This window comes from Tinamus guttatus, unplaced genomic scaffold, assembly GCF_059628265.1.
Source record: "Tinamus guttatus ecotype Peru unplaced genomic scaffold, ASM5962826v1 Tinamus_guttatus_pri_ptg000035l, whole genome shotgun sequence".
Classification (NCBI taxonomy): Eukaryota; Metazoa; Chordata; class Aves; order Tinamiformes; family Tinamidae; genus Tinamus; species Tinamus guttatus.
Window position 1 is genome coordinate 4,854,734 of NW_028288569.1, and position 24,162 is coordinate 4,878,895.

At 38.5% G+C, this 24,162-nt stretch overlaps 1 protein-coding gene across 1 annotated transcript; it reads left to right on the top strand.

Annotated features, from left to right (window-relative positions):
• The first annotated feature begins 601 nt into the window (after positions 1–601).
• CIP2A (cellular inhibitor of PP2A) lies at positions 602–23,774 on the top strand. Its single transcript, XM_088533893.1, has 21 exons — positions 602–703; positions 1,990–2,137; positions 3,422–3,534; positions 4,847–4,941; positions 5,493–5,589; positions 6,166–6,288; positions 6,438–6,583; positions 7,175–7,250; positions 8,231–8,458; positions 8,967–9,126; positions 9,898–10,039; positions 10,727–10,826; positions 11,258–11,376; positions 15,283–15,475; positions 17,522–17,596; positions 17,684–17,794; positions 18,597–18,793; positions 20,164–20,277; positions 21,798–21,880; positions 22,356–22,495; positions 23,556–23,774. Exons 1-21 carry the CDS (start codon positions 602–604, stop codon positions 23,724–23,726), a joined length of 2,733 nt encoding a protein of 910 aa, XP_088390019.1. The 3' UTR covers positions 23,727–23,774.
• Positions 23,775–24,162: the final 388 nt, after the last annotated feature.

Genomic DNA, 24,162 nt, shown 5'->3' on the forward strand with positions numbered 1-24,162 from the left:
CGCAGGGCATCTCAGGTTGCCTACAGGAGCCCTGCCGAGCGACTGCCGACACATGAAACACATGGGGAGATGAATGAGGCACGTAACCCGTGAAGGAATGAGTACTCAAAAGCAGGGGGCGAGGAAGCAGACTGAATTGCTCCTGTGTACTTTATAAGAAAATACTGTTTTCAGTATGGGGGCGGAGGGCTTAATATATACGTTCCTAACTTTTTCACAGACCTGGTACCTTACAAAATATAAAAATAATAATTATTTTTAAAAAGCTCCAAGTTTCCGTTTCCAAAAAACTCAAACGAACACCTCAGGCGTCAGCCGACGCTCCCCGACCTCCCACCCGCGCGAGACGAGAGCGGAGACCAGACACGGCGCCGGACGTCCATGGCCTCTGCCTGTGACCTCCGGCCCCGCCAACGGCCGCGCCCAACGGTCGCTCACTCGCGCCCGCCCCAAAATGGCGGAGGCGGTGCCCCTCCCGCCATGCCCCGCGCGGCGTGGGCGGGCGCTGCGCTCACTGGGTGCCGCCCGCAAGATGGCGGCGCCGGCGGGAAATACGAGCGAGGAGTGAGCGGGGCCTGCGCCGCGCGGCAGCCCGGCCGCCATGGACGCCTCGGGCTGCATGAAGTCCTTGCTCCTGGCCGCCGCGCAGTACCGCGCCGCCAAGACATCGCCCAACGCGGCGGTCCTGCAGCGCAGCCTGGAGGTGAGAGCGCCGCCCGTCCCCCCCGCGCGCGCTCCAACGGCCGCCCGCAACGGACGCCGGTGTCGGCTGGCGAGTCTGGGTGCCCGCGGCCTCCTCACCCCTCAGCATTTCTTATGTTCATGCTGTATGTGTAGGTCTACAGATGCACAGCACAACTTGCAAGTTGTGTGTGTGGTTTTTTTAGTTATTATTACTTTATTTTTTTTACATAGCCCTGAAACCCTGCCCAGCAGATGTCATTTGCTTTCACAACTTGAGGAAAAAGACCATAGTTCGAATGGCACACTGATCATGTATTTACGCTTTGTCTGTTGCACACGATGTATATTCAAAGATGCTCACAGCTAAGGAGCTAGTTGTGTAACTGAAATGCAGCTGTCTCAGTAAAAATAGCAGCATTGACTGAAGATGTACCACCAAATCTGCTGGGTCCCTTTATCAAATACAGGGTTTTTTTTTTTAAAAAAAAATATGTTAATCTAGCAGTTAGTTCTCAGCTTAGCTTAGTTTGGGGTAATTACTGTGAAGATATACATGAGCTATACATGAATAACATTACACTGCTATATTATGATCATGCAACTTAGGTCTACCTGAAATGATATGTGGCTGTGTCATTCCTTGCATCTTTTTACATGCCTTCCATGAATTCAAAATGCTTTTGTCTTACAGCATAGAGTATTCACAAAGCAGCATTACATGTTACTGCTTATCTTCATACAGAGAAATGCTCTTGTATTCCAGTCCTCTTATTCTGTAGTACCGCCTGTGAAGTTGACTGAGGCCGATTATTAAGTGTCCGTGTTGAGCAATATGTTTGATTATTCCTTCAGAATAGATAAGGTCCATCTTTTATCTGAATGTGTGTGTGTATATGTAAATAAATATATATATAAATAAAGAGTAAGCAGCTAGTATTAAGTCACTTTAATGTGTGAAGAAATGCGAAGTATTGTTCTGCTGCAGCTATTAGTTTGAAAGAAGCTGTCCTCTGTTTTACACATTGAAAACTGTGTGGGTTTTTTTTGTTTGTTTCGTTTTTGAAACCTGTCTGAGATAGAGAAAGCAGCAAATGTGAACATGAGTGTCCTGCTAGAATGGCACTTGCATTAAATTTGTCAAATACGGCAAAAGATATTTAATTCTCATGCAACCCTATGCAATGACTTTTGTACTAAATACCCTGTTGCAGGTAAGTAACTTTGAAAAGGGGTGGGGGAAGGGAAATGTGTATCTGTATATATGTAAAATGGTCTTTTCTTTTTTCCTCTTCCCTTCCTTTCCAGGTTATTTCTGAACTCAAACTTACTAGATTATTTGCTTCAAAGCAGATTCTACCAAGTGAATGTCTTATTTGCCTAGTAGAACTCCTTGAGGATGCTAATACAAACCCTTCTCTAACTTTGTCTGTGGTTACTTTGCTGTCACAGCTGGGTAAGTCGTGTTTGTTAAATATTTAGTTTAGATCTGAGATAGGAAGGATAAGGCAGGTGTTGGGTCTGTGATGTGTGAGCAACTTCCTATAAAATGCATAAGCAGAGAAAGATTAAATATTTTTCATTATAATGATGTTCAAGTGACTGATGCCATATTGTACATACAAGGCTAGATGGGATGTTAAATCACCATTACAAATAGATTGGGCGATTTTCCTAGGAAAAAAACAGTGATTGCGTTTGCCAGAATTTGCTTCCTTGCTGAGAGCCTGAGAAATCATTTTCTTGGAGGTTCCTTGATGTCTTTTTCAAGCTTGAAAATAACATTTTTATGAAGTGAAGAAATCTGCGCAGGCATTGCGAAGGAAGAGAGAAACCATGATGCACCAGTAGTCACAGATTCAGTTCAGGCCTCCATTTGAGATGCTTCTTAGCATCTCAGTTGGGTTCAGAGCCCAGTGCCCTTGGTTCGTCTGCTTGGGTTTCAGGATCAAGGAGTTGGCTCTGATGCCCATCAGTTGTTTCTTGGGATTTTTTTTTTCTTCCATTTCACAGAAGTGTGACTTTATCGTCTAGGGAACTCTGTGCCCACCATAACACACATACAGGCTACATATGTAGTGAAAAATTCACTATATATTCACAACTATTTGTTTCATGCTGTCCAGTGTCTCCCATCATGTGCCAGTGGTTGGTGGAATGGAGTCTTTTAGGATGGCCTAATGATTCTTGATTCTCAGTCTCTTTTGAGCTGCCTTTGAGTTTCTGCAAATATTTAGTGTGAAAAGATATTTGTTGCTGTTTCACCCTTGCCCCCATCTGTTAGAGTGGGGAGTTTTTCAGATTCAGTCTTCCTTCCACTGGTCCCTTGCTTACTTTTTGTCATTCTTTTTGCTCCTCCTTTCCCTGGACTGCCTAGTCTACTTTCCCACCTGAGCACAAAGCAAAGAAACTAAAATCATTGATGTTAAGCTTTAAGTGTGCAGGACTTGAGCTCTCAAATAGACTTAGTAAGTAAATGTGGGAGCGGGGTGGGAGGGACAGTTCCCTCAGTGTCCATGCATCTTAAGGGAAAGATGGTGTTTCATTTATGTTATTTAGTGAGATAGAGACGCAAAGGTACAGGAACTCTGTTTTATTTGTAGTTACTCGTGAAATATATTTGAAGAAACTTGTCCCAGGCTTGACCCTCCTGGCTTCTGCTTCCATTGCTAATGTAACTGTTACCTTTGCTACTGTATAGGGGTTTTTTATTATTATTAATAATACTTTTAAATTCTAGCTTTAGACAATGAGGCTAGAGAAGCTCTTCAGGATACCTACAACCTGACCAGTGTGCTGGCAGGGCTGGTTCATCGAAGTTCTACTAATTTTAGTGATCCAGTTTTATTACAGGTAATTGGAACTCATGCTTAATAATACTTTATTATAGTTGTACAGTAAATATTATACTATACCTTATAAAGGTGCTACAAAGCTATGTATTTTATACGCTATCTGGGGCTATTGGAGTTCAGTGTTCTTTATTTAATCATGCATATACTTCTCAAGAACTGTAATTCACAAAAACAAGTGCTTTTTGAAACTAGAAGTGTTTACTTCAAGAAATAGCTTCATGAGAGCCTGGAAGCTTATTTTCCAATTGATCGAATGTAAATTTAGTTATTTTTCCTAATGTGTCCTTAAAGGTCTGGAGACTATTTCCCTAGTCAGTGCGTTGACAGGTGGTTGCTGAAATTAGAGTGAAGGGGAAGCTGTGGCTGCTGGTTCTCACTGAAGTTTTCCTGGGGCTGTATGCCTCTCTCCCTCTGGTCAGGGATATCTGGCAGTGCAAGGAAAAGGCTCTACTTCTGGAAGCCCTGTCTTTGGAGTCAGGTGCAGACGTTTATTGTTTCTTCAGTCAAAGTACTATGACTTAAATAAGTCTTTACCAACTCTCATTATACCCTTCTGTCTATTGATCAGTAAAGTTTTGTCAGTAATTCCTGTGTTTTTAAGTATGTACAGGCTTTCTTATTACCTGTCTCTAAGCTTTCAGCAGTTCCTTGTTGACTACTTTGTTAATAACCTCTGATCACATCTTTCCTCTGAGAAGAAAAGCAGCAAGTGAATTTGCCAGCAGTTCTGTTACCCTTTATCTCTGGAAAATTAATTAGGCATCCTGTAAATAATGCATTTGACATGCTCTGGATATCTACCAAAGCACTAGAAATACCAGGGAACTTAGGGCAAGTCACATTAATCCTTATCATTGGGAGAGGTTTTCTAGACAAACTTCCTGAAAGAGATTGAAAATACTTCCTGTTTTTTTGTTTTGTTTTGTTTTCGTTTTTTGGGGGTGAAGTTTCTAGGTATTTCAATATGACAAAGCCTTTTTCTCACTGATTGAATGGAGACGCTGCTGACAGAGGAACGGCAAGAATTGGATGGGCACAAACAAGTAATTTCTCTGTAAAAATAAAACCATATTAATCTATGTGTGCTTTTAATAAGTACATGCAGATAAATATAGTAGAAGAGAACTCAGAGTGCTTGCAGCAGCTTGTGGAATTATATTGCTAATATTCCAGAATGTGAAAATAAGTTTAGCTGCAGTGTCTTGCTACATCTTGTTTGTTGGTTCTAACTGTAGAAAAATACCTTTTGTACCTGAAACATAATGAGATGCTACAGGAAATATATATCTGAATAACTTTTATTTCCTCAGAGTATTCAGCTGCTGCAGAGGCTGACCTACAATGTTCGAGTTTTTCATGCTGGTGCCAACATCGATGAATTAATTTCATTTCTAATGCATCACGTGTAAGTGTATACTCAGTTGTCTTTGCTTATGGGAAGTATCTAGCTAAGTTTCTGTTTTTTTTTTTCCCAAGATCACTAGCTCATTGTACTAATCCAGTCTCTAGAATCAATTGTGACATTTTCTCTGAAGTTACTAGAGGTTTTTCTTTAAAGATGTTGTTAAAGACTTTCAAATGGAGTAATTATGGGACTTGCAGAGGTTGCGCTTGAATTGATATCACAGTCTCAGCTGTCCAATCCAAAAATGGGGTCAATAGTAAATTCATGCTTGCCATTAGATCATATTGAAATTATGATAACACAAATTTTGTGCAAATGTCCTGAGAGGCCTGATGACTCTGAAAAGAGCTTGCAGTAAAATTGGGACCATATTTTTACTGTTATGCTCAATTAAAAGCTGCTAACACTGTGGAGGCTGCAAATCTCAGTTTTGCTTTGCTTGGAGAAATAGCGTCCTGTGTAAAATCGTGTATTTGTTTTAATTAAATTCTGGATGCTTTAGTATAAAGAAGCTTGTTTAAATTTTTGTGCTTTTTCTTTTTTTTTGGAAGTCAGTCCACTGAAGATGAGTTAACAATACCATGTTTAGGACTCCTAGCAAACCTCTGTCGTCACAACATATCTATCCAAACTCAGATTAAGTCTTTGGTAAGTCAGCAGTAACTTGGATTGAGAAATAAAGATCTACCTTTCTGAAGATAAATGAGTAACTGTTACTGATCTTGATGTCAAGGCTCCAGCATTTTCAAATACACATCCATATATCTACTGCTTTTTTCCCTATGTCTTCATTAATTAGTGCAAACAACTCATAACTGAGGAATACAAATTCATATACGTGGCAGGGAATATTGTAATGTGCCTTCTTGGAAGAAGGGCAAAAAGGGAGAAACTGTTTTCAAATCTGATCACAGGGCAAAGAGAGATGGGGAGGAGATCAATTTTCAGGGATAGCTTTCTCTCTGTAGAGATGTTTTAGCAAATATAATGGAATTCTTTTTAATTTTCTACTGATAGAATTCAACAGCGAATATAGTCATTGACATCAGCACCCAAGTAACTGTTCATTGGCAGAACACTCAAATAGATTTTCCAGAGAACTTATTCTAAGATTCTTGTATCATTATTCATGATTTGTATCATTTGTAAGTATGTACTAGGTGTAAGTTTGGTGTGTGAGTGGAATACAATTGGTAATGCCTGCATTTCTCTTTTCTGCTTTAGAATAATGTGAAGAGTTTCTATCGTACCTTGATAAGTTTCCTGGCCCACAGTAGTTTGACTATGGTCGTGTTTGCACTTTCAGTGTTATCAAGCCTTACTTTAAATGAAGAAGTAGGAGAAAAAGTAAGTAATTCTTTGAAGTCTATTCTAATGTTAATTTATCTAAAATTAACAGCCACTGTGGCCAAAGCAAATTGTGATGCCAGCAAATTTTAATAAGAGACCTGCACATAGTATGTATGTGTATTGTATATAACTCTTCTTTATTTCAGCTTTTTCATGCCCGAAATATCCATCAGACTTTTCAGCTAATATTCAATATTGTTGTAAATGGAGATGGTACTCTAACAAGAAAATACTCTGTTGATCTCCTTGTGGATCTTCTGAAGAACCCCAAAATTGCAGATTATCTTACCAGGTATAACTTTGCTTTATGAAAATGTAGGATATTCTTCCTAAGCTTTTGCTGTGTTATGTTTTATTTTTATTCTGAACTGAAGCATGGAAAAAAAAATCTAGGTGCTTCTCGAATGCTACTAGTTGCTTATAGCATCTTATACTGGAAACCAAAGGAATTCTTGCATTACCAATCTCATACTGAAGTAATGTGAACTGGGAGGTATTGGTGGTAAGGCAACTTAATGAATGGCTTTGTTGCCATTTCACAGAGTAATATTGTCCAAGTTGTAATAATTTAAGTGGAGGACATTACAGAATAGTCGTTTGAAATCCTCGACTAGCAGTTTTACAAATCCAGCCAATAGAATTTAGTTGCTCAATCTAGATCTGAATCTCTAATAGTGAAAACAGCTGGCAAAGTCTTGGTTTATTTTAAGGAATTTCCATTCACTTTTAGAGTATGTTTTAAGTAAAGCCTTGAATAGAAATTACATTATTGTATCTGTAAACTATGAAGACTGTCAAATCTATGCTTGAAGTGTTTGGAGGGCAAAAGGGGAACGTGGCACTTAAGACTTGTATCGAGTGATAAATCCTATGTATGTTGTAGATATGAGCACTTCACCTCATGCCTTGGGCAAGTATTAGATCTCCTTCATGGAAGGGATTCTGATTCATCATGTAAGGTATTCATGCTTTTTCAGCATAAAGCTAATTGCTTATCTTTACTAATCTGTTTTTTTTTTTTTTTTCACTTTTGAAGTCAAAAGCATGTTTCTTATGTACTTATTGATGCTGAAATAAATTGTAGGTCACTTAATCTTCTAGTCAGCATTAATCCACTGTAAATCTTTCGGTTGTTCAAAACACCATCAGGCTGACTTTTCAGAGATTGGTTGTATGTCTGCTTTCAGACAACTGCCATAAAAACAAAAGGCCCCAACCTTTTTCTGTTTGGCTAACAACAAATGCACAGAGCTGGACCAGGAATGCAGTGTGCACCTCACTAGGCTGGCCAAAACTTAAATTAATATTCACATTTTGAACTGATGATTGTAAAACCATTCTGTTTGTTTTAGAGATCATAAGCTATTTCACTCATAATTGAATAAAATTGGTGCTTCTTTGAATTAAGCAATTTACCTTTGCATTTACATTACCTTAGTTACCTCCTTGTGTAAATGAAACACTCTTGTTATTTGTTGCTGAAGACAGAAATATGAAATGTCCTGAAAATATTTGGGCTGAATATATCTGTGAAATGCATCTCTCCTCCTTTTTTATCTCTCTACGCACATATGCAGCAGTAAAGATCTTGGAATGTTTTCCTTTTGTGACTTTCTTCATTTGGGTTTCATGCAGAGGCATTTCTATTGCTGAAGGATTTCTAGGCAGCAACTTTTTAGATATAGGAGGAAGTGGTACCCTGAAAACTGTTACAAGCCTGATTTTCCTATGAACTGTGTTTCTGCAGCTGACTTAGTTTCCTTTCCTGGAAGTCATCCTTTGAAGTACTGTTAGCTAACCACCTTCAGCATGCCAAGGGGAGCTGCTTGGAACTTACATCTCTCTTAATTTTTGCTCCTTGTTATAGGAATTACAGTTTCTGTAGAAGCAATCAATGTTTAAAAAAAAAAATTAAAACTCTTTCATTCACTTTATGCAGGTCTTAGAACTGCTACTTGCCTTCTGTTCTGTAACGGAGCTGCGTCATATTCTGCGGCAGGCAATACTGGAACCCTCTGGTTTGCCAGTCGCTGGAAATGCCAGATTTGTAGCTCGCTCAAAGACTTTTGAACCGTCTGTTGCATTGGTGCACTTGTCAAACCAACCACTGGAAGGTTCTGAAGACTGTTCAGTTCTAGCTTTGCAGCTGTTCAAGGAGATTTTTGAGGTATAAAAACTATTAATGGAGTATAAATAGCCTCTTTGTAGCTGTATTTTATTTCTCTGAATTGATTTGTGAACAACTGCTGTTACAGTTAGAATGTCGATCCATCTTTGTATTCTTACTTGGAAAAACAGTATATAAAAAAATCTGAAATAGAATGCTTTGGGTTTTAGAATTCCACACGCTGTAAATCAGCTTTCTTTTAAAGACAAGCTGTGTTTTTAAAAAATAGCCTTTTGCAGAAATGTAGTTGGAAGATATGGCCGTTCATGAAGTAACTGGGTAGATGCAAACAGTTCTTTGTTAGGACTAGTAAAAGTGGAGAAGTCTGCTGATTCTGTGCTCTTTGTTAAACTTCCACCAGTGTGATACTGATCAGTAGTCTTGAAACAAACCCGAAACAGTAAGGCTTTGGGGAAGCTAGAAAACAGGTTGGTGTAAGAAGGGTAGAATGGTTTTTGTTTTCTGGTTGTGTGGTTTTAAATATTGATGTAAAATTTGTCTGTTGCAGGACGTTATTAATAGTGGCAACAGTGGCTCGGCTGAACACTTTGTGGATCTTTTGTTGCCTGTTCTGCTTGATCATCTTCAGATGCCAGAACAGATTGTGGATGAGTTACTAGTGAAGAAAAAGTGTGAACGAATGGTTAAGGCTATAAGTGTTCTGACAAATATCCTTTTTATGTGCCTATTGCAGTTAATTTAATCTTCTTCTACAATGATCTGCTGCTCTAAGATGTTAGAGAAAATGCTCATCTTGAGTCACTTAATAGCTTTTCATGACAGTCAACATCATAATTTGGCTTAGGGCTGTCATCCTGAAAGACCTTAAATTGCTTTCTAATTGCTTGGGAATAATTGAATAATACAGTGATGCAGGATAAAATGTGGTGGCTGTTCGAAAGTGTAAAGCATCCAGCTAAATATGGTGCAAGTTCAGATCGATGAAATGCAAGTAAAAATAGATGTGAAGTGATGCAATTTTGCATTCTTCTATTTGCAAAAGGGTTCCTTCATTAGAATATGAGTGGCTTATTTGGTCTGTCTGGACTAGCATACAATCTCTGACAGTGGCCAAGATAGGGAGCATGGGGAGAAGACCAGTGTGGTGCTATTACTCATTTTTTCAGGCTTCAAGCCTGGAGTTATTTGGAAAACTGCATTTCTTCCTATTTTTCTGCTTCTATGATTTTTGTCCAGTTGCCTTTTTCAACTTTACGCCCACAATCTCACCTAGAGAACTAACTCTTGTGTTGGAGGTTGATGTTTGTTTCCTTTTGATCATCTTCTGTATTCCTAGTGATTTTGTAGACAGTGGCATTTCTCTAGTTCTCCAGTTGTCTGTTTCCAAATTAGTAAACTTAATTGAAAAGTGAAGCTTACTTAGCTTGTGACTTTAAAGATGCATATATTAAGCTATTTTTTTCTTAACTTAAGTTTACTGCTGTGTGGAGATGACATACTGAAAACACACGCCTCAAAGGAACTGAGTGCCAGCCGGTGCACATCGCTAATAGAACACCAGTTCATCTATATTGGGGTTGATACTGGTTTTGGGACAAAGGTAGTGAACTCTGAGCTGTGGTGAGCACACTAAAATCATGTTTATCTAAACTCTAATTTAGCAACACTTGCATGAGAGTGGTGGATGATTTTCTTTGGAACTACATCAAAAAAAAAGATGGTCAAAAGTGGCAAAAGGCTTTCTGGTCAGTTCAGTAAGAAAACCTAGCTTAAACGTTCTGGTATTGTTCTGGGGTTACATGAAGCTCCACTTACATGGAAGAGTGATACTAAACCTCATATGCTGTAGTTAAATCCAAATAAAAGCATACCTGAAATGCTCATGACATCTAATTTTCCACTGAGATTTTATGTAACTAGAGTTCAGAAATATTATACAAGAGAAGGTGAAAAAAAATGCATGCTAAAGGCATATAAAGCACGTGAGCTCAGTGTAATTGGCTAGAACATTGACTAGTTGCTGCCCTTCCATTGCCAACCAATAATGAGACGTAATTGGCCTGGAATTAAATGCTCTTCACTTCCAAGCTGAATTGGAGTTCATTATTGCAGTCCTTAATGTGTTGGAGAAGCTCAGTAGCACGTCCAAGTAATTAAGTAATCTCTCCTGGTGCTGGCATTGGTGCCTTACTAGACATTTAATTTTGGGGGTAGAAGCATGTGTTCTGTAGAGAGACTGAATTTTTCAGAGTTGCTTTGACAAATCTCATTCTACCTCTTTTTCCACTTTTCCATTTGTGTTAAAAGCAAACTTGCTGCTGATGTTATTTTGAAAACACTTGATCTTATGAGCAGACTTAAGCAGGAGGTACCTAGTATGGAAGTCAGCTTCTACAAAGTTTTACAGGTATGATGTGAAATCTCTTCTAAAGCATATCTGTGAAAGAGAGGGTCATAGCACTGCAATAGTTTTAATTCTGAATGTTTTGTGTGCATATCTATAATTCCAAGTTTCTATGTAAATTCTAATTATATCTTAAGCTTATGAGTTTTTATATCTTTAAAATCAAGTAGTTCAAAACTTAACGACTTAAGTAGACTTTTTTTCTGTTGCCTTGACTTAAATAGGAAAGCAAGTTTATAATACCTACAAAAAAGAAGTTATTTTTAAAATGGTTTCTGTTCTATTGCATTCATGCTTCAGAAACTTAGAAAGGTAAACTTCAGCAAGGTAGCTTCAGTTTTGAATAAAGCATTTCTGTGCCAATAAGCTTGGGTGTATTGTAATGTCTTTTTCTTTTTGTTGACTTGTATTTGATCAAAGTAGTTTCTTTTCAGGATCAACGCTTGATTACACCTTTGACATTTGCTTTAACGTCAGATCACAGAGACCAAGTGCAAGCTGGGCTTCGAATATTGTTTGAGGCAGCACCTTTACCGGATTTTCCTGCCATAGTGTAAGTTCCTTTTTGGGATAATGTGGTAAAATTTGACACTTTTATGGCTGTAGGGATGCTTCATGGGGAAGACTTATCATAATAATTTGTTTTTCTTGTGTGTTTTCTTGTCATTTTGTTGTTTGTGATTTTCCTGTTCTTGAGAAAGCTCAAAGATGGTACATGCAGAAACTACCAAAAAAAGAGAATCATACTCCTTTTTGTCATAATCTGAAAAAAGGCAGTGTTGAGAACACTTATAAGAGCCTAGAACGGTGGCTGTGAAGATTTTCATCCTTAAAACTCTGATGCTTTTATGATTATGAAGTAGTAGTATATTTAAAAAGCACTTGTATCTAGTTAGCTATAGATGTCAAGAGTTAAATCCTTGATTTTTTTTTTTCAAGTAAACAAATGTAACATGATAAAACGTGCACAATTTATGAAAGCTACCCTAAATAGGGTTAAAAAGGACTATTCAAAAACTTCTAGCAAGTAAACTGTTAAGACATCATCAATTGCAGTTAAGTGTGAAACCATGCAGTAGTTCTCTGGGAAAAATCATTACCTTAATTCAGAATAGCTGGGAATTTACATGATGACGAGCCTGGGAGAAGATGAGAAAAACCTGCTTTCATCAACGATTGGTACTAGAAGCAACACTTAATAGACTACCTTGCCAGTGTTACATCCCCTTCTAGGGTATCAGCAAATGAACTCTGTTTGTGATATTGAGAGTCAGTTCATGGACAGATGGCTTTGCTTCGAGGTCGTCTTAATCTTCTAGGGACTTTGAGATCATCAGATATGGGGCAAGTAGCTCCATTTCTAGGAGCCTTCTAGGGAAATTCAATGTGTCTTCTGCTGAATGAGGATAGCTACCAGAGGCTCTGGTTCTAGCAAGCCCCAGTTGCTTTTACAAGCTCTGTCAGCTTTTAAGAGATCAGCAAGTGCTTGGAGCTTTTGTTCTAGCCCATTCCTGATCAGGGAAGGTCAAGCACCCTTGCAGCAGGAACTGGGAGAGCCCTGTATACGTGCATGGTTCCCAGAACACAGCTGGAAAAGCTAGTTAACAGATGCAGCATTCTTTCCAGTGGTTCATGCAGCAGGGCACAAAAGTGGCTAGCAGCTGTTCAGAACAAAGTCTGTCCCCTAGGGTGGCTTGCTGGATGCTCAGGTTCCGGGGGGTTGTTGAAAATCTGCTGAGATCGCCCAGCTCTCAGGCTCTTAACCCTGCTGCTCTTCCACATGAGCACTAATGATACCACCAAGAGGAATACTAGGGAAAATGTGGGTCTGATGCTGAATGGTGAAAAGATCCTGAAACATACAGAAAGGCTGAAGAATTCAATTCTTTCACCACAGTCTTTACTGGAAGGACCAGCCTTCAGGAATCCCAGGCCAGAGGGGAATTCTGGAGATGGAAGAACTTACCCTTGGTGAAGGAAGGTTAGGCCAGGGAATCTTTAACCCAGCTGGATGTACACCAGTCTATGGACCCTGATGGAGCGCACCCATGAGGCTGTCATTGTCAGACCACTCTCTACCTTTGAAAGTCCCATCAAAAGATGTTCCTGAGGGCTGAAAAAAAACTACTGTTGCATCAATTTTCAAGAGGGGCCAAAAGCAGGATCTGGGAGAGTACAAGGCTTGACAGCCTTGAAAAGATTATAGGGCAAATCTTTCTGGAAGCCATTTCCACGTCTGAAAGATGAAAAAAGGTGATTTGGAGTAGTCAGCATGGATTTAGGAAGGGGAAATCATCCTTGACCAACCTTAACAGCCTTTTATACGAAATAGAACAGTTTAGTGGTGAGGGGAGAACAGTACGTGTTATTTATTTTGTCTTCAGTCTTTTGATTCCCAAAACATCTTTATGAGCAAACTGATAAAATCTGGGCTAGATGAATGACTGATGAGATGGTTTGCAAACTGGCAGAACTTCTGGGCTGAAAGGGTCATGGTCAGCAGCACAAAGTCTTGCTGGAGGCCAGTCACTAGTGATGTCCCCAAGAGCCAGTGTTGGGGGCCAGTATTGTTCAACTTCCTTAATGCCCTGGATGATGGGACAGCGTTGCACCCTCAGCAGTTTCCCAAATGATACAAAACTGAGAGGAGTGGTTGATACACCAGCTAGTTATACTGCTACTCGGGAAACCATGACAGGCTAGAAAACTGTGCAGAGAGCAATTTCATGAAGTTCAGTAAAAGGAAATGCCAAGTCCCGCATCTGGGAAGGAATGATCTCTTGCCCCAGTAAACACTGGAGGTTGACCAGCTGGAAAGTAGCTTGCCTGAAAAAGACCTGGGCGTCTTGGTGGAAATCAAGTTGATCACAAGCTGGTAAAGGCCATCAGACTCCTAGGCTGCACTGCGGTGAGTGTTGCCAGCAGGTCAGGAGAGGCGATCATTCCTCTCTATTCATCACTTGGAAGACAACATCTGGATTGCTGTGTACAATTCTGGCCTTCCCAGTGAAAGAAAGATGTGGATGTACTGGAGCAAATCCAGTGAAGTGAGATGGTTAAGGGTCTAGAACATCTCATGAGGTGGGGCTAAGAAGTGGAGAAGAACAGGCTTAGGGTTAGGACTTTGTCTATATTTATAAATATTTGATGGGAGGGTGCAGAGAAGATGGGAAACATTGTTTTTGGTGGTATCCAGTGACACAGAGGCAAAAAGTGAAATTCAAGAAATTGTGTTTATGTATCTTAAAATTGTACAAGTGGCCAAACACTAAAATAGGTTCCTTGGGGAGGTTGTAGAGACTCCATCCTTAGAGATGTTCAAAACTTGACTTAGTCCTGAGCAACCTGCTTTAGTGACCCTCCTCAGAGATGATCTAGTTCAATTCTGCTTTTGGAGGTGCCACCCAACCTAAACTACTTTGATTCTAGGCTTTGTGTGTGTGTGTGTGTGTGTGTGTGGATATAAAACATGCTGCGGATATTAAAAAAAAAAAAAAAAAAAAAAGTAGTAACAAATAGGCTAGTTAAAGGATCTGGATCCAATCCAACATACCTGGTTTTATACAATGGAGTAGCAAAATAACATGTCCATAATAATAAGTTAAGCATAGGCTCTATTCATGTAGACAGGAAGCAATTGAGACAGTTCTTCAATGAAGTGTTTGGGTTAATTAAAGAATTTAAAGAATCAAGATCTTGAGTGGTCACTTAAAACTCAGCTTTTTGACTTTTCATGCTCTGATTAGGAATATTACATGACTAACAGCCTTGAAAATGGGACCTGAGTTACATGCAGACAAGGATCTGGGTTTTCCAATTTATTTATTGCATACTCGAATTCTAGTTAAAACTTATGAAACCTGGTATGTTTCATAAAACATTGTGAAGCAGAATCCCAGACAAGAAAAAAGGAAGGTTTTTTGGTAGTGCTGTACTTTTTGATTATTCAGTGCTTTGATCTTTGATGAATCACTTTCTGCTAAACACCATGTCTGTCCTGCTACTGGCAAACAGTAGCCTTGCTGAGCAGAATAAAAATATGTTAAGTATCCTCTTTCTCAGAGTAACAAGAGACAGTTTATAGTTTCTCTTTAAAAAGAGCCAAACACCAGGTTCTTTGTGAAATGCTGCACTCGGTTTCTGGAGGTGATCCATGGCAGGTTACAAAGTTTTTTTTTGTTGGGTTTTTTTTTTTTTTTTTTTTTTTTTTTTTTTTTTTTTTTGAGATAAATGTAGGTGAATGTGATACTGAATCTTTGGTAGATGACTGACCTCTTCTTTTGGGGAGGGAGGAGGGACGAGGTACAGTATATCTTAATGTTATATGATAATGTACATGGAGTTTTCAGTAGTGTCATATTTTCAATGAGTGAGAAGTTGTTATGAAATTGTTCTTATCTTTAATCCTCCCAATGGTATTTTTAGCAAGTTATTCTTAATAACCTTTGTGTTTATACAGGCTTGGTGAAAGCATTGCTGCAAATAATGCTTACAAGCAGCACGAAACAGAGCATGCATCAAAAAGAATCCAAATGCAGTCACCCATGATCCATGCTACTTCAGTGAGGAGTTCTTCATCCCATTCTTCATGTGATGATTCTACAACTTCAAACATTCAGGAATTAATACAGAAACTCCATTCCGGGCTAGAGGTTAATAGAATTTATGTATGTTTGTTAAATATTTGACACTTCACTGAAAACATATTTACATTCCAGGCTACAGTGCATGTGACTGTTGAGATGAGTGTAGATTCCTGTCTATTTGGAATGTGGTGTTTTTACTGAGCTCCTGAGCAGAACTCAGTACAGTGCTATATCGGAAGCTGGGATCTTGTTGAAATCCTCTTCTGCACTGAGCTGACCACACTCTTTCAGGTGTCATATATGGAGGCAAATGTTAGATGTAGTCATGGCTGTGTATACTTGCCGGGATGGGTACAAGGAGGGCCTTCCCTTCGCACTTCCACCCCACTCTCCTTGCCAAAATAGAGGCAGTAGAGTGATTATGTTGCTTTATGAAAGCATGGTGCACATCTCTTGCACCTCTAAACAGGAATACTAACACTTGCCTTTTATTGCCTGTAGCTGGCTCCTTAGCATTTGCATTTTAACCTTTGTGGTGTTCCTGTGAAAGTAGTCATTAGAAACATTAGAAAAGTTTTGCTTTCCTCTGCAACTATGTGCATTGCAGATGAGGCACTGGAATAGGCACCACATACCCTTTCCCCATTATGGGGCCATACCGTCAGATGCTGATATCTTTCTTTTTCTGTTCAAAGCCAAGTACTTGCTTTGTAGCTGTTTTAGGCAAAGTGATGGATTGTTGCCACTACTTTCTTTTGACTTCAAAGAACAGCATGCAAATCAACAGGCTGAACAGGAAGTGTCTGACAAGGGCTTGGTGACGATATTGATTCCACTGCCTCCAGCCTTACCTTTACTGCAACCCTTTGCCCTTTGTAGTTGAGAATGAAACTCATGAAGCTAGTGGTTCTAGGTAGTAGCTGGAATGACAGTGTAAGAGGTCCAGTGACTCTTGCCTCAGCTTCCTTTTTCATTCTTATCATTCTTATCAGCACTGCGGGTGGCAGTCTGTAGGCATGCTATGTCTTTATTAATAAAAGTCCAAGTGGCCACAGGTGTCTTGCAGCATTAGTTCAGTAGCTTGCAGGCATGTCCTGCAGCTCCTTAGAGTTTTGACGAGAAGGAAAAAATATTTTTGATATGTTATTCAGCAAATTATTTCTTAGTCTTCCTGATTAATAGTTTTTTTTCTTTAAAAATGCAGGAAACGCTGATTAGTTAAACAGCCGAGTAGGTCAGCTCTGTGCGCGTTCTGTATGTTGTGTGATGCTCGAACGTGTGTAAACGTATTTGAAAACCATCTTTTCAGAGAAGGACTGTATGGAGAAAGTGAAGGGAGCTTATGTAATCTTTCCTTGTAATATGTAAAAGGGCATGGAGATCACAAGTTTGCAAGAAAAAATCTAAGTTACTGGTGTCTGTAAAGGGCAGAGAAATGAGTTGAAGACTGGAGCTATGTTGCGGGGCTGATATGTTGGGGTTACTGATAATTTCAAAGGAAAATCTATAGTTGTTCTAAATGGTGGAGAAAAGTTCAATATGCATTTGTTGTACAAACAGCTGGTGTAATTTGCACTTGGTTATACATCTGTGTATATGAACAGCTGCTCATAATCGTTATATTAACACTGTCTAAGGAAGAGTATCCTGAAATCACTGAGTGCCATTTTCATTTGACTTAGCTGCTTATTTACTTCCTCTAGTAAGCAGATGGGTTGAAATAGCAAGTTCTGTTCCGGATAGCGTCCTTTCAAAATAACTGTCCAGAGTGTTTTCTAATAATCCTCATGTTGACAAGAGTGAGGAGTGTAAGCATGGATTTTTAGCCATGTGTGTGTTGTCCTGTTGACATTAGAGAAAATCAGCTAAATAATTTTCCAGGAGTTAACAAAGATGAGGCCATGGAGAAAACATTGTGGGTGTGGTGTTATTTTCCCAGGGTGACTTCAAGTCTGGAGTATGCAGTTGAGCAGATAGTTCCAGAGATAAAATAAGAACTTAAAAAGCTAGCACAATTCAATAAATTATCAAGCTTTTCAGACACACATTACCTGTCTCAGTAGTTACAAATTTAATGTTTTCTAATTTCTGCTGCTGTCAAATTTTCCACAGATGAAGGAGCCAATCATTGATATGAGGGTATCCGACTTAATGGACGTTTATGAGCAGAAACTGTCAGCGTTAGCAGTGAGTATGACCCAAAGTGTTTGGGGATGCATTCCTGCATGGATATGCAAAAATTTGTAATGAAAAAAATATTCTTTTTGTGGGCAGTCCAAAGAAAGCAGGCTGCAAGACCTTTTGGAGGCAAAGGCGCTGGCGCTGGCTCAGGCCGATAGGCTGATGGCTCAGTACCGATGTCAGAGAGCCCAAGCTGAGTCTGAGGTGAGTTGCAGGAGCTTGTGCTGCAATGCTGGGCTGGAGCTGGGCTGGTAGCTTTGACTGCGATGGCGCATGCAAAGCTTTCCACTGCTTAGCTAAGCTGTGCTTACAGTTAAGGACAATTTTGATGTGTCATCATAAGCATCCCATTTACCTTTGGATTGTTCTTTAGAACAGTTTCCTTCAGCTTTCTTTTCCTTTAAAGGAAGTCAAAAAAACTAACCTACTGTACTGACTACCTTTGACCATTGGTTAACAATTAATACTAATCTGAAGATACTCTCTTAAACAAAAGCTCTCACTAGATTTCTATACGGAGTTTGGTGTATGTGGAGCAACTTCTTATTTGTGCCTTCTAATCACATGTTGTATTTCATAAGATGATGAACTTTCAAACAAATTGTGCATCACTGGGCCTTTGTAGGTAAGGTATGCTTTGGGAGCTCATAATGATTTTTATTATTTAAATTTTACTATAAAGATTCAATAGCTGAGACTGCAACTTAACCAAAGGCATACATATATTGATCTTGGACTATTTCTTCCCTTCTTTATTCCTTGACCTTTTTTCTTCCTTCTCTTACACTAGTTATAAAGGAAGCTCAAGGAATTTGGAAGGAGCTAATTGCCTAATTTTCAGTTAGTATTTGTTAAGAAATCTTTCTTAATGTAGCTGATTTGAACCATCAGGTATTTTAACATTAGAGACATATGCCTATCATATTAGGTATCAAACATGAATTAGATATTACAAAGTGACTTGTGAAACAGAGCTTTTAGTAACTGTTTTTTTCCCCACTCAAAGGCAAGAACTCTTGCTGCAATGTTGAAGGATGCAGAACGAAAAAATGAAGAACTTAATGTTTTGCTGAAAGCTCAGCAGGTGGAATCTGAAAGGGCACAAAATGATATTGAACAGCTCTTTCAACATAACCGAAAACTACAAACAGTTGCTGAAGAACATGAAATACTGAAAAAATCCTCCATTGATCTTCTTCAGAAGTAAGAAGCTTAAGATCTCTGAGTAAATCCTTTATATCTAACTGGAGTGATAACATTCTTTTATTTTTCTGGGCTAAGTACATTAGAAGGACAGCATCACGTGCTACTTCATAGTTTAAAGTGAAAATTTCCCTTTTTCCCTACTTTTGAGTCAGGTACCTCCTAAGTCATTCAGTAAGTCACTGTGTTAAATAGCATCTGAGAACTAAAGCTGTAGGTATTGAAGGTCTAGCCTTGGAAATGCCAAGAGCTTTGTATATTTAAACAATATCCAAAGCAAAATAGAAAAAAAAAAAAAAACCATTAAGAAAAAATAACTAAAAATGCTTGGTCTAATGGTGTCATGCGACGCATCCGCATCACATAAGGAGCTTGCACCTTGTGATCACTTCTGTAGCGTGTTGACTGGAATTCGGTCCAAGGGAGTTGGGAAGGGTGGAAGCACCATCTCCCCAGTGACATTTATGTTTATTATTTCTTTACGAATTTAAGGTTAAAAAGGGTACCTGAGGCATAAGAAGTACACAAGGTTAGAAGCTATGTATCTCTCTTTGGGGGAAAAAAAAAGTTAAGAGCTTTCCCTTTTCAACCTGCTTGAGTTGGTCTTGTCCTTAAGTGTCAGTGAGCAAGGCCAAGAAGCTGATAAAATTCAGAAAGATTCTAACTTAATGGGAACAAACATTTGATTAGATAATTTTAAAGACATGTCACTACCCATAGGGAGTTACAGAGGTAGAGAATTGGAATGCATGCAAGTGAATTGCTGTATCCGTTATGGAGTTTCCTGGATACTCATCTACTGTAGTTGCTATGGCAGTGCAGGTTGGTTTTTTTTTCTTTCCTTGTATGTAGCAACATGCTATATCAGGATGTATTTATTTAGTTGTGCATGAAAGGAGCGAAATTCTAGTATTTAGTCATTGTACATTTTCCAAGAAGGAATAAAATAGCTTGGGCATCCTTACCATGTGTTATAAAGTAAGAACTTATTTTCTAAACAATCTACACGTTTTTTTAAATGCAGTTCCTTAAATTCTCTTAATAGACTCGGTGTCCCTTAAAAGATGGCTGCAAAAAGCAAATTTGGAACAGTTTGCATATGCCAAACTTCTAAAGGCATCAGCATACTGATTTGTTAGCCCCTGAGAGTTTTCTATTGAAAAAAGGTTGCTTCCTGATGTTCATTAAGGACATGTAATGTGCCTACTGAAGCTTGCTTTTCATTTATGCTAAGAAGAAATAATTTTTGTTTGAGTGGGATGATTGCTCAGGAGATGTCAAGTATTTTTCTTTATCTGACAAACTATTAAAGTAAAATCTCTTCAAAACCACTTATGTGTTTTAAATGTAACCCCCTAATTTATTTGTAGGCATGAAACAACTGAAAGACAATATAAAGATCTACAGATTACATGCAATTCACTAAATAAACAAGTGGAAACAATGAAAAAACTAAATGAATCACTCAAGCAGCAGAATGACAAGTAAGTTTAATTCACAATCTTTTTTTAAACAAAGTAAAGATAAAGCACAAGTAATTGAAAGATTGAGACTAAAGTGCAATTTAGCTCTGCTATTTAAGTAACCTCTGAGAAGTGTAGTTAGCTTCAGTGTTGTTTGATGTGTGTATTAGGTGAAAATCTGTAGTAGTCATTTCTACTTGTTTTTCTTTACTATATTGTGGTTTGGTGTAGGAGGGGATTAGAGGTCCTCCACAAAGGCTATAGAAACACTAGGAAGAAAAAATATTAGTGTAGTAACATAGACTTTTAATGTATTTGTTTTTAGGTTTTGGGTGTGTCTTTAGTTTTTAAATATTATTTTTCATCCAAGCTTTCACATATTGCCTTTTAGCCTCCAAGGTTTCTCTGTACTATATCAAATATTGATCTTGACACTGGAGGGCTTTTGTTTGCAAATAAATAATTGAAACTAATACATGGTTTCATTTAAAAACAAATCATATCGTAAGTAGTAATGACTGGTATTCTCTCTCTGTGTGATACAAAACATCATTCTTAGACCACAAGACTATCACTGAGGGGAAGACGTATTTTCCCCAAAACTGATGGCGTAAGATAGTTCTGATGTACCTGTGACCCATGTACAAATAAATTTGGGACAATGGAAAGGCACAACTCTGTTCTTCCCCTCCATCCCACCCACATGCACTTTGCTGGAGACTACAACTAAGAAGCTGGTAGATGGTAGGTGGATAAGCAAGTGAGCCAGAGTGATAGTAGATGGCATCTAGGTGAGACAAAAGGTAGACAAAATACGTCTTGGGAATTAGGCTATCTACTAAGTGCTCAAGTTATATCTGTAACACTGATAGGAGATGATGGTCACAGAATCCTTATGGTTGGAAAAGACCTTAAAGATTGAGTTCAACCATAAACCTTCCAACACCACCCTTGCTAATGCCTATATGTTCAATGATCTTAAAACTAAATATTATCCTAACTGTTTAGGATAGCAGCAGACTTTTATAGATGGACTACAGCGGTATCATGTGAAATAGTCCTTTTTTCCTAACTCTGATATTCTGAATGCTATTGGATGCTCTTTATGTACAGTTGTAATGCTTCTCTGAAACACATTTTTCTGTCAGTATTGTCAATACAGGAGCATCCTAGGAGCTCCAAAAGCAGTATCCTCCTTTATTAATGGCAGTGAGATATGACTCTAGCAATCTCAGTTCTGCAATGGTATTTTGAATGCTTTGTGTGTCTGTAGAAGAGCCGGTTTTTGATGCTTCAGCTCTAAGAATGACTTTATTTAGTAGTTTCTACCATTTCCTTTTGGTTAGAGAGAAATAACTTTTGCAGAAGGTTGAGTGGGGGAGAATTCTGCTGTACACACACGCTGCAAATTCATAGTTGTGTTGACTGGAACCTCCTGACTGCAGTTGGAATTGACACAAAAAATCATTCTGGCTTGTTAAAATATAACATTGCTGTCTTTTAACTTCTCTGACCATTATTGTCTTTTTCTTCAACTCTAGGACTGCTGCACAGTTGAAAGAAACTGAAGATAACAGAAAAGAACTACTACAACAGCTGCAAGATAGAGACAGCAGAATAGCAAGTAAGCCATGTACCTAAATATCATTGGACTGAAAGAACTAATTAGATTAAATGGGTGTTTTTATGTGCCCTAGAGAAGTGGCTAACTTGTTAAGCCTTAGAGATAGCTAGAGATAATAGTTGCATGAAACAGATCAAATACTTTGTTGTCGTTGTTGTTTGAAAGAATACGTAAATATAACTTTTCAGTTTACATGGATTTCGCTGAATCTTTGGACAGTATCAAATATCCCTTGAGAATATTATTAGAGTATGTCCATTAGAATTACTTTCTGTAGGAACTGTAAGTTACAAGAATTTAACTTTTCAGCAAATAACTGCAAAACAGACACTGTAACTTAGCAGTAGATGGCAGTACTCCATAATTCACTTGGCAGCCACGCAGGATCTAAAAATATTTGTTGTTTCACAGGCAATTAAATAGCTCTATTCTAAGTCTGGCAATCCATCTTTTAATGTGTTGGGGTTTTTTTAAGGCTTGCAACAAAAAATAAAAGTTCTGGAAGAAAAACTAAAATCTCGGCAGAAAGAAAAAACAGATATGGAAGAAACTATAGATGTTCTTAGAAAGGAATTAAGTAAAACAGAACAAGCAAGGAAAGAACTGAGCATTAAGGTAAGAATTATTTTCACGTGTCCCCAGTCTGGAAATTTAAGTATCTAAATAACAGAGTTGGAGAGTTGATATTTCAGTAATAGAGGTGATTAAAGAAACCAGAGCAGTGTAGATAATAGATAAGAACAAATATACTTAGTTTTAATCATATATAGGTTTTGAGTTTTGAACACTGTGTCTGAGTTTAAGAGAAAAGAGGCCAAAGTCAGACTATCATGGGGCTTTATGAAGAATGGAGATGACATGATGTTTGGAAGAAAAAAACATGCTGAGAGAATGGAGCGTGTTCTTTTTTTAGATGCTAGTTTTGGCTTCTGGAGAAGGTGGCTTGCACCCCTCTTTTTCTCCCCTACCCACCAAAATGTATCTGTGCCTTTTTCATCTTTGAAATTCTGAGAAATCTATTTTCATCTCTACAAAAAATATGGGCCTTTTCAAGAGAAGTTCATCAGTTTGGCTATACAACTAGGGTCAGCAGGGTAAGGTTTAGAAGCAAACAAAAGGCAAAACAATAAATATCAAAAAGCAAACAAAAGCCAGAAGAACTCATTGTAGCCTGCATGTCCTTGCTTGGAAGTATATTCAGCTTCCTAATAACTCATAAGGCACAACAGGCACAACTCTCTGCAAACAGGTCAGTAATTATAAAAATTAGTGTCGTCTTGCAATGCTTTTGCAGCATTTCTATTAATTGCATTGCTAATCTCTCCAGGCAAAATTTTCCAATATATAACAAATATTTCCCTTGCTGGTAAATACTTTGGCTTGGAGAAGGAGGGAGGGGGGAGAAAAAGCATGGGTGGCCTATGAGCACTTCTGTCCCTTAAGTAGGACAATTTTAAGATGACAGTGGTATTTCCCCGTGGTATTTTTTTGAAGTGTGACAGTAGCTGTAGTTATTCACATGCACCTATGGGAGCTCTGAAAGTTTTCAAAGCAAGTTTGTAATTTTAAAACTGTGTGTTTTAATTACTTAAGTTCATTGCCACACCACTCAACTTTGACTGCATTGTATCTATCGATTTCTGCCTCTGAACTGAAAAGAACGTTTCTCCTGCAGGCATCTTCCCTGGAAGTTCAAAAGTCCCAGCTGGAGGGACGTTTGGAAGAAAAAGAAGCTGTTGTAAAATTGCAGCAAGAAGAACTGCTCAAACACTCCCATATGATAGCAATGATTCACAGTTTAAGTGGTGGCAAATTAAGTGCAGAAACAGTGAACCTCAGTTTATAGGGCTTCGTAGTTAGGTTTTAATATTTTATACATATGTATAATTATATGTAAAGACTTTTAAATTGAAGTTAGCATATTATCTGGCTAAAAAGACCCATATGATCAAAAATTAAGTAGCTTGACTGTCATTTGAGAACAACTAGTGTTTTGGAAGCTTTGGTTTGAGAAATCTGAGCCGTCATACAGCAAACAGGTCTTCTGTCAGTCTTGTAGAACTACCATCATCTGTGCAGGGAGCTGGATTCAACTGTTCTTTTTGACTACCACCCTTAACCAGGCAAGGGGCAACAACAGTCACTGCCTTTTTTTCTGTCTGTACTTGGTTATTGGCAGTCAGACATGCATGTGCTCCTTTACAGTACAAAAGGTTAAGCATTTTGATAAATTCATCTTGATTTTGAATCTTCTGAATACCACATATTTTGCTTCCTGATGT

Bases quoted from the DNA above. Each gene is read 5' to 3' on its own strand.
- CIP2A (XM_088533893.1), top strand. From the start codon at position 602: ATGGACGCCTCGGGCTGCATGAAGTCCTTGCTCCTGGCCGCCGCGCAG. The intron at 5,590-6,165 runs GTAAGTCAGCAG...TTTCTGCTTTAG, and splicing joins AAACTCAGATTAAGTCTTTG to AATAATGTGAAGAGTTTCTA. The intron at 15,476-17,521 runs GTTAATAGAATT...AATTTTCCACAG, and splicing joins AACTCCATTCCGGGCTAGAG to ATGAAGGAGCCAATCATTGA.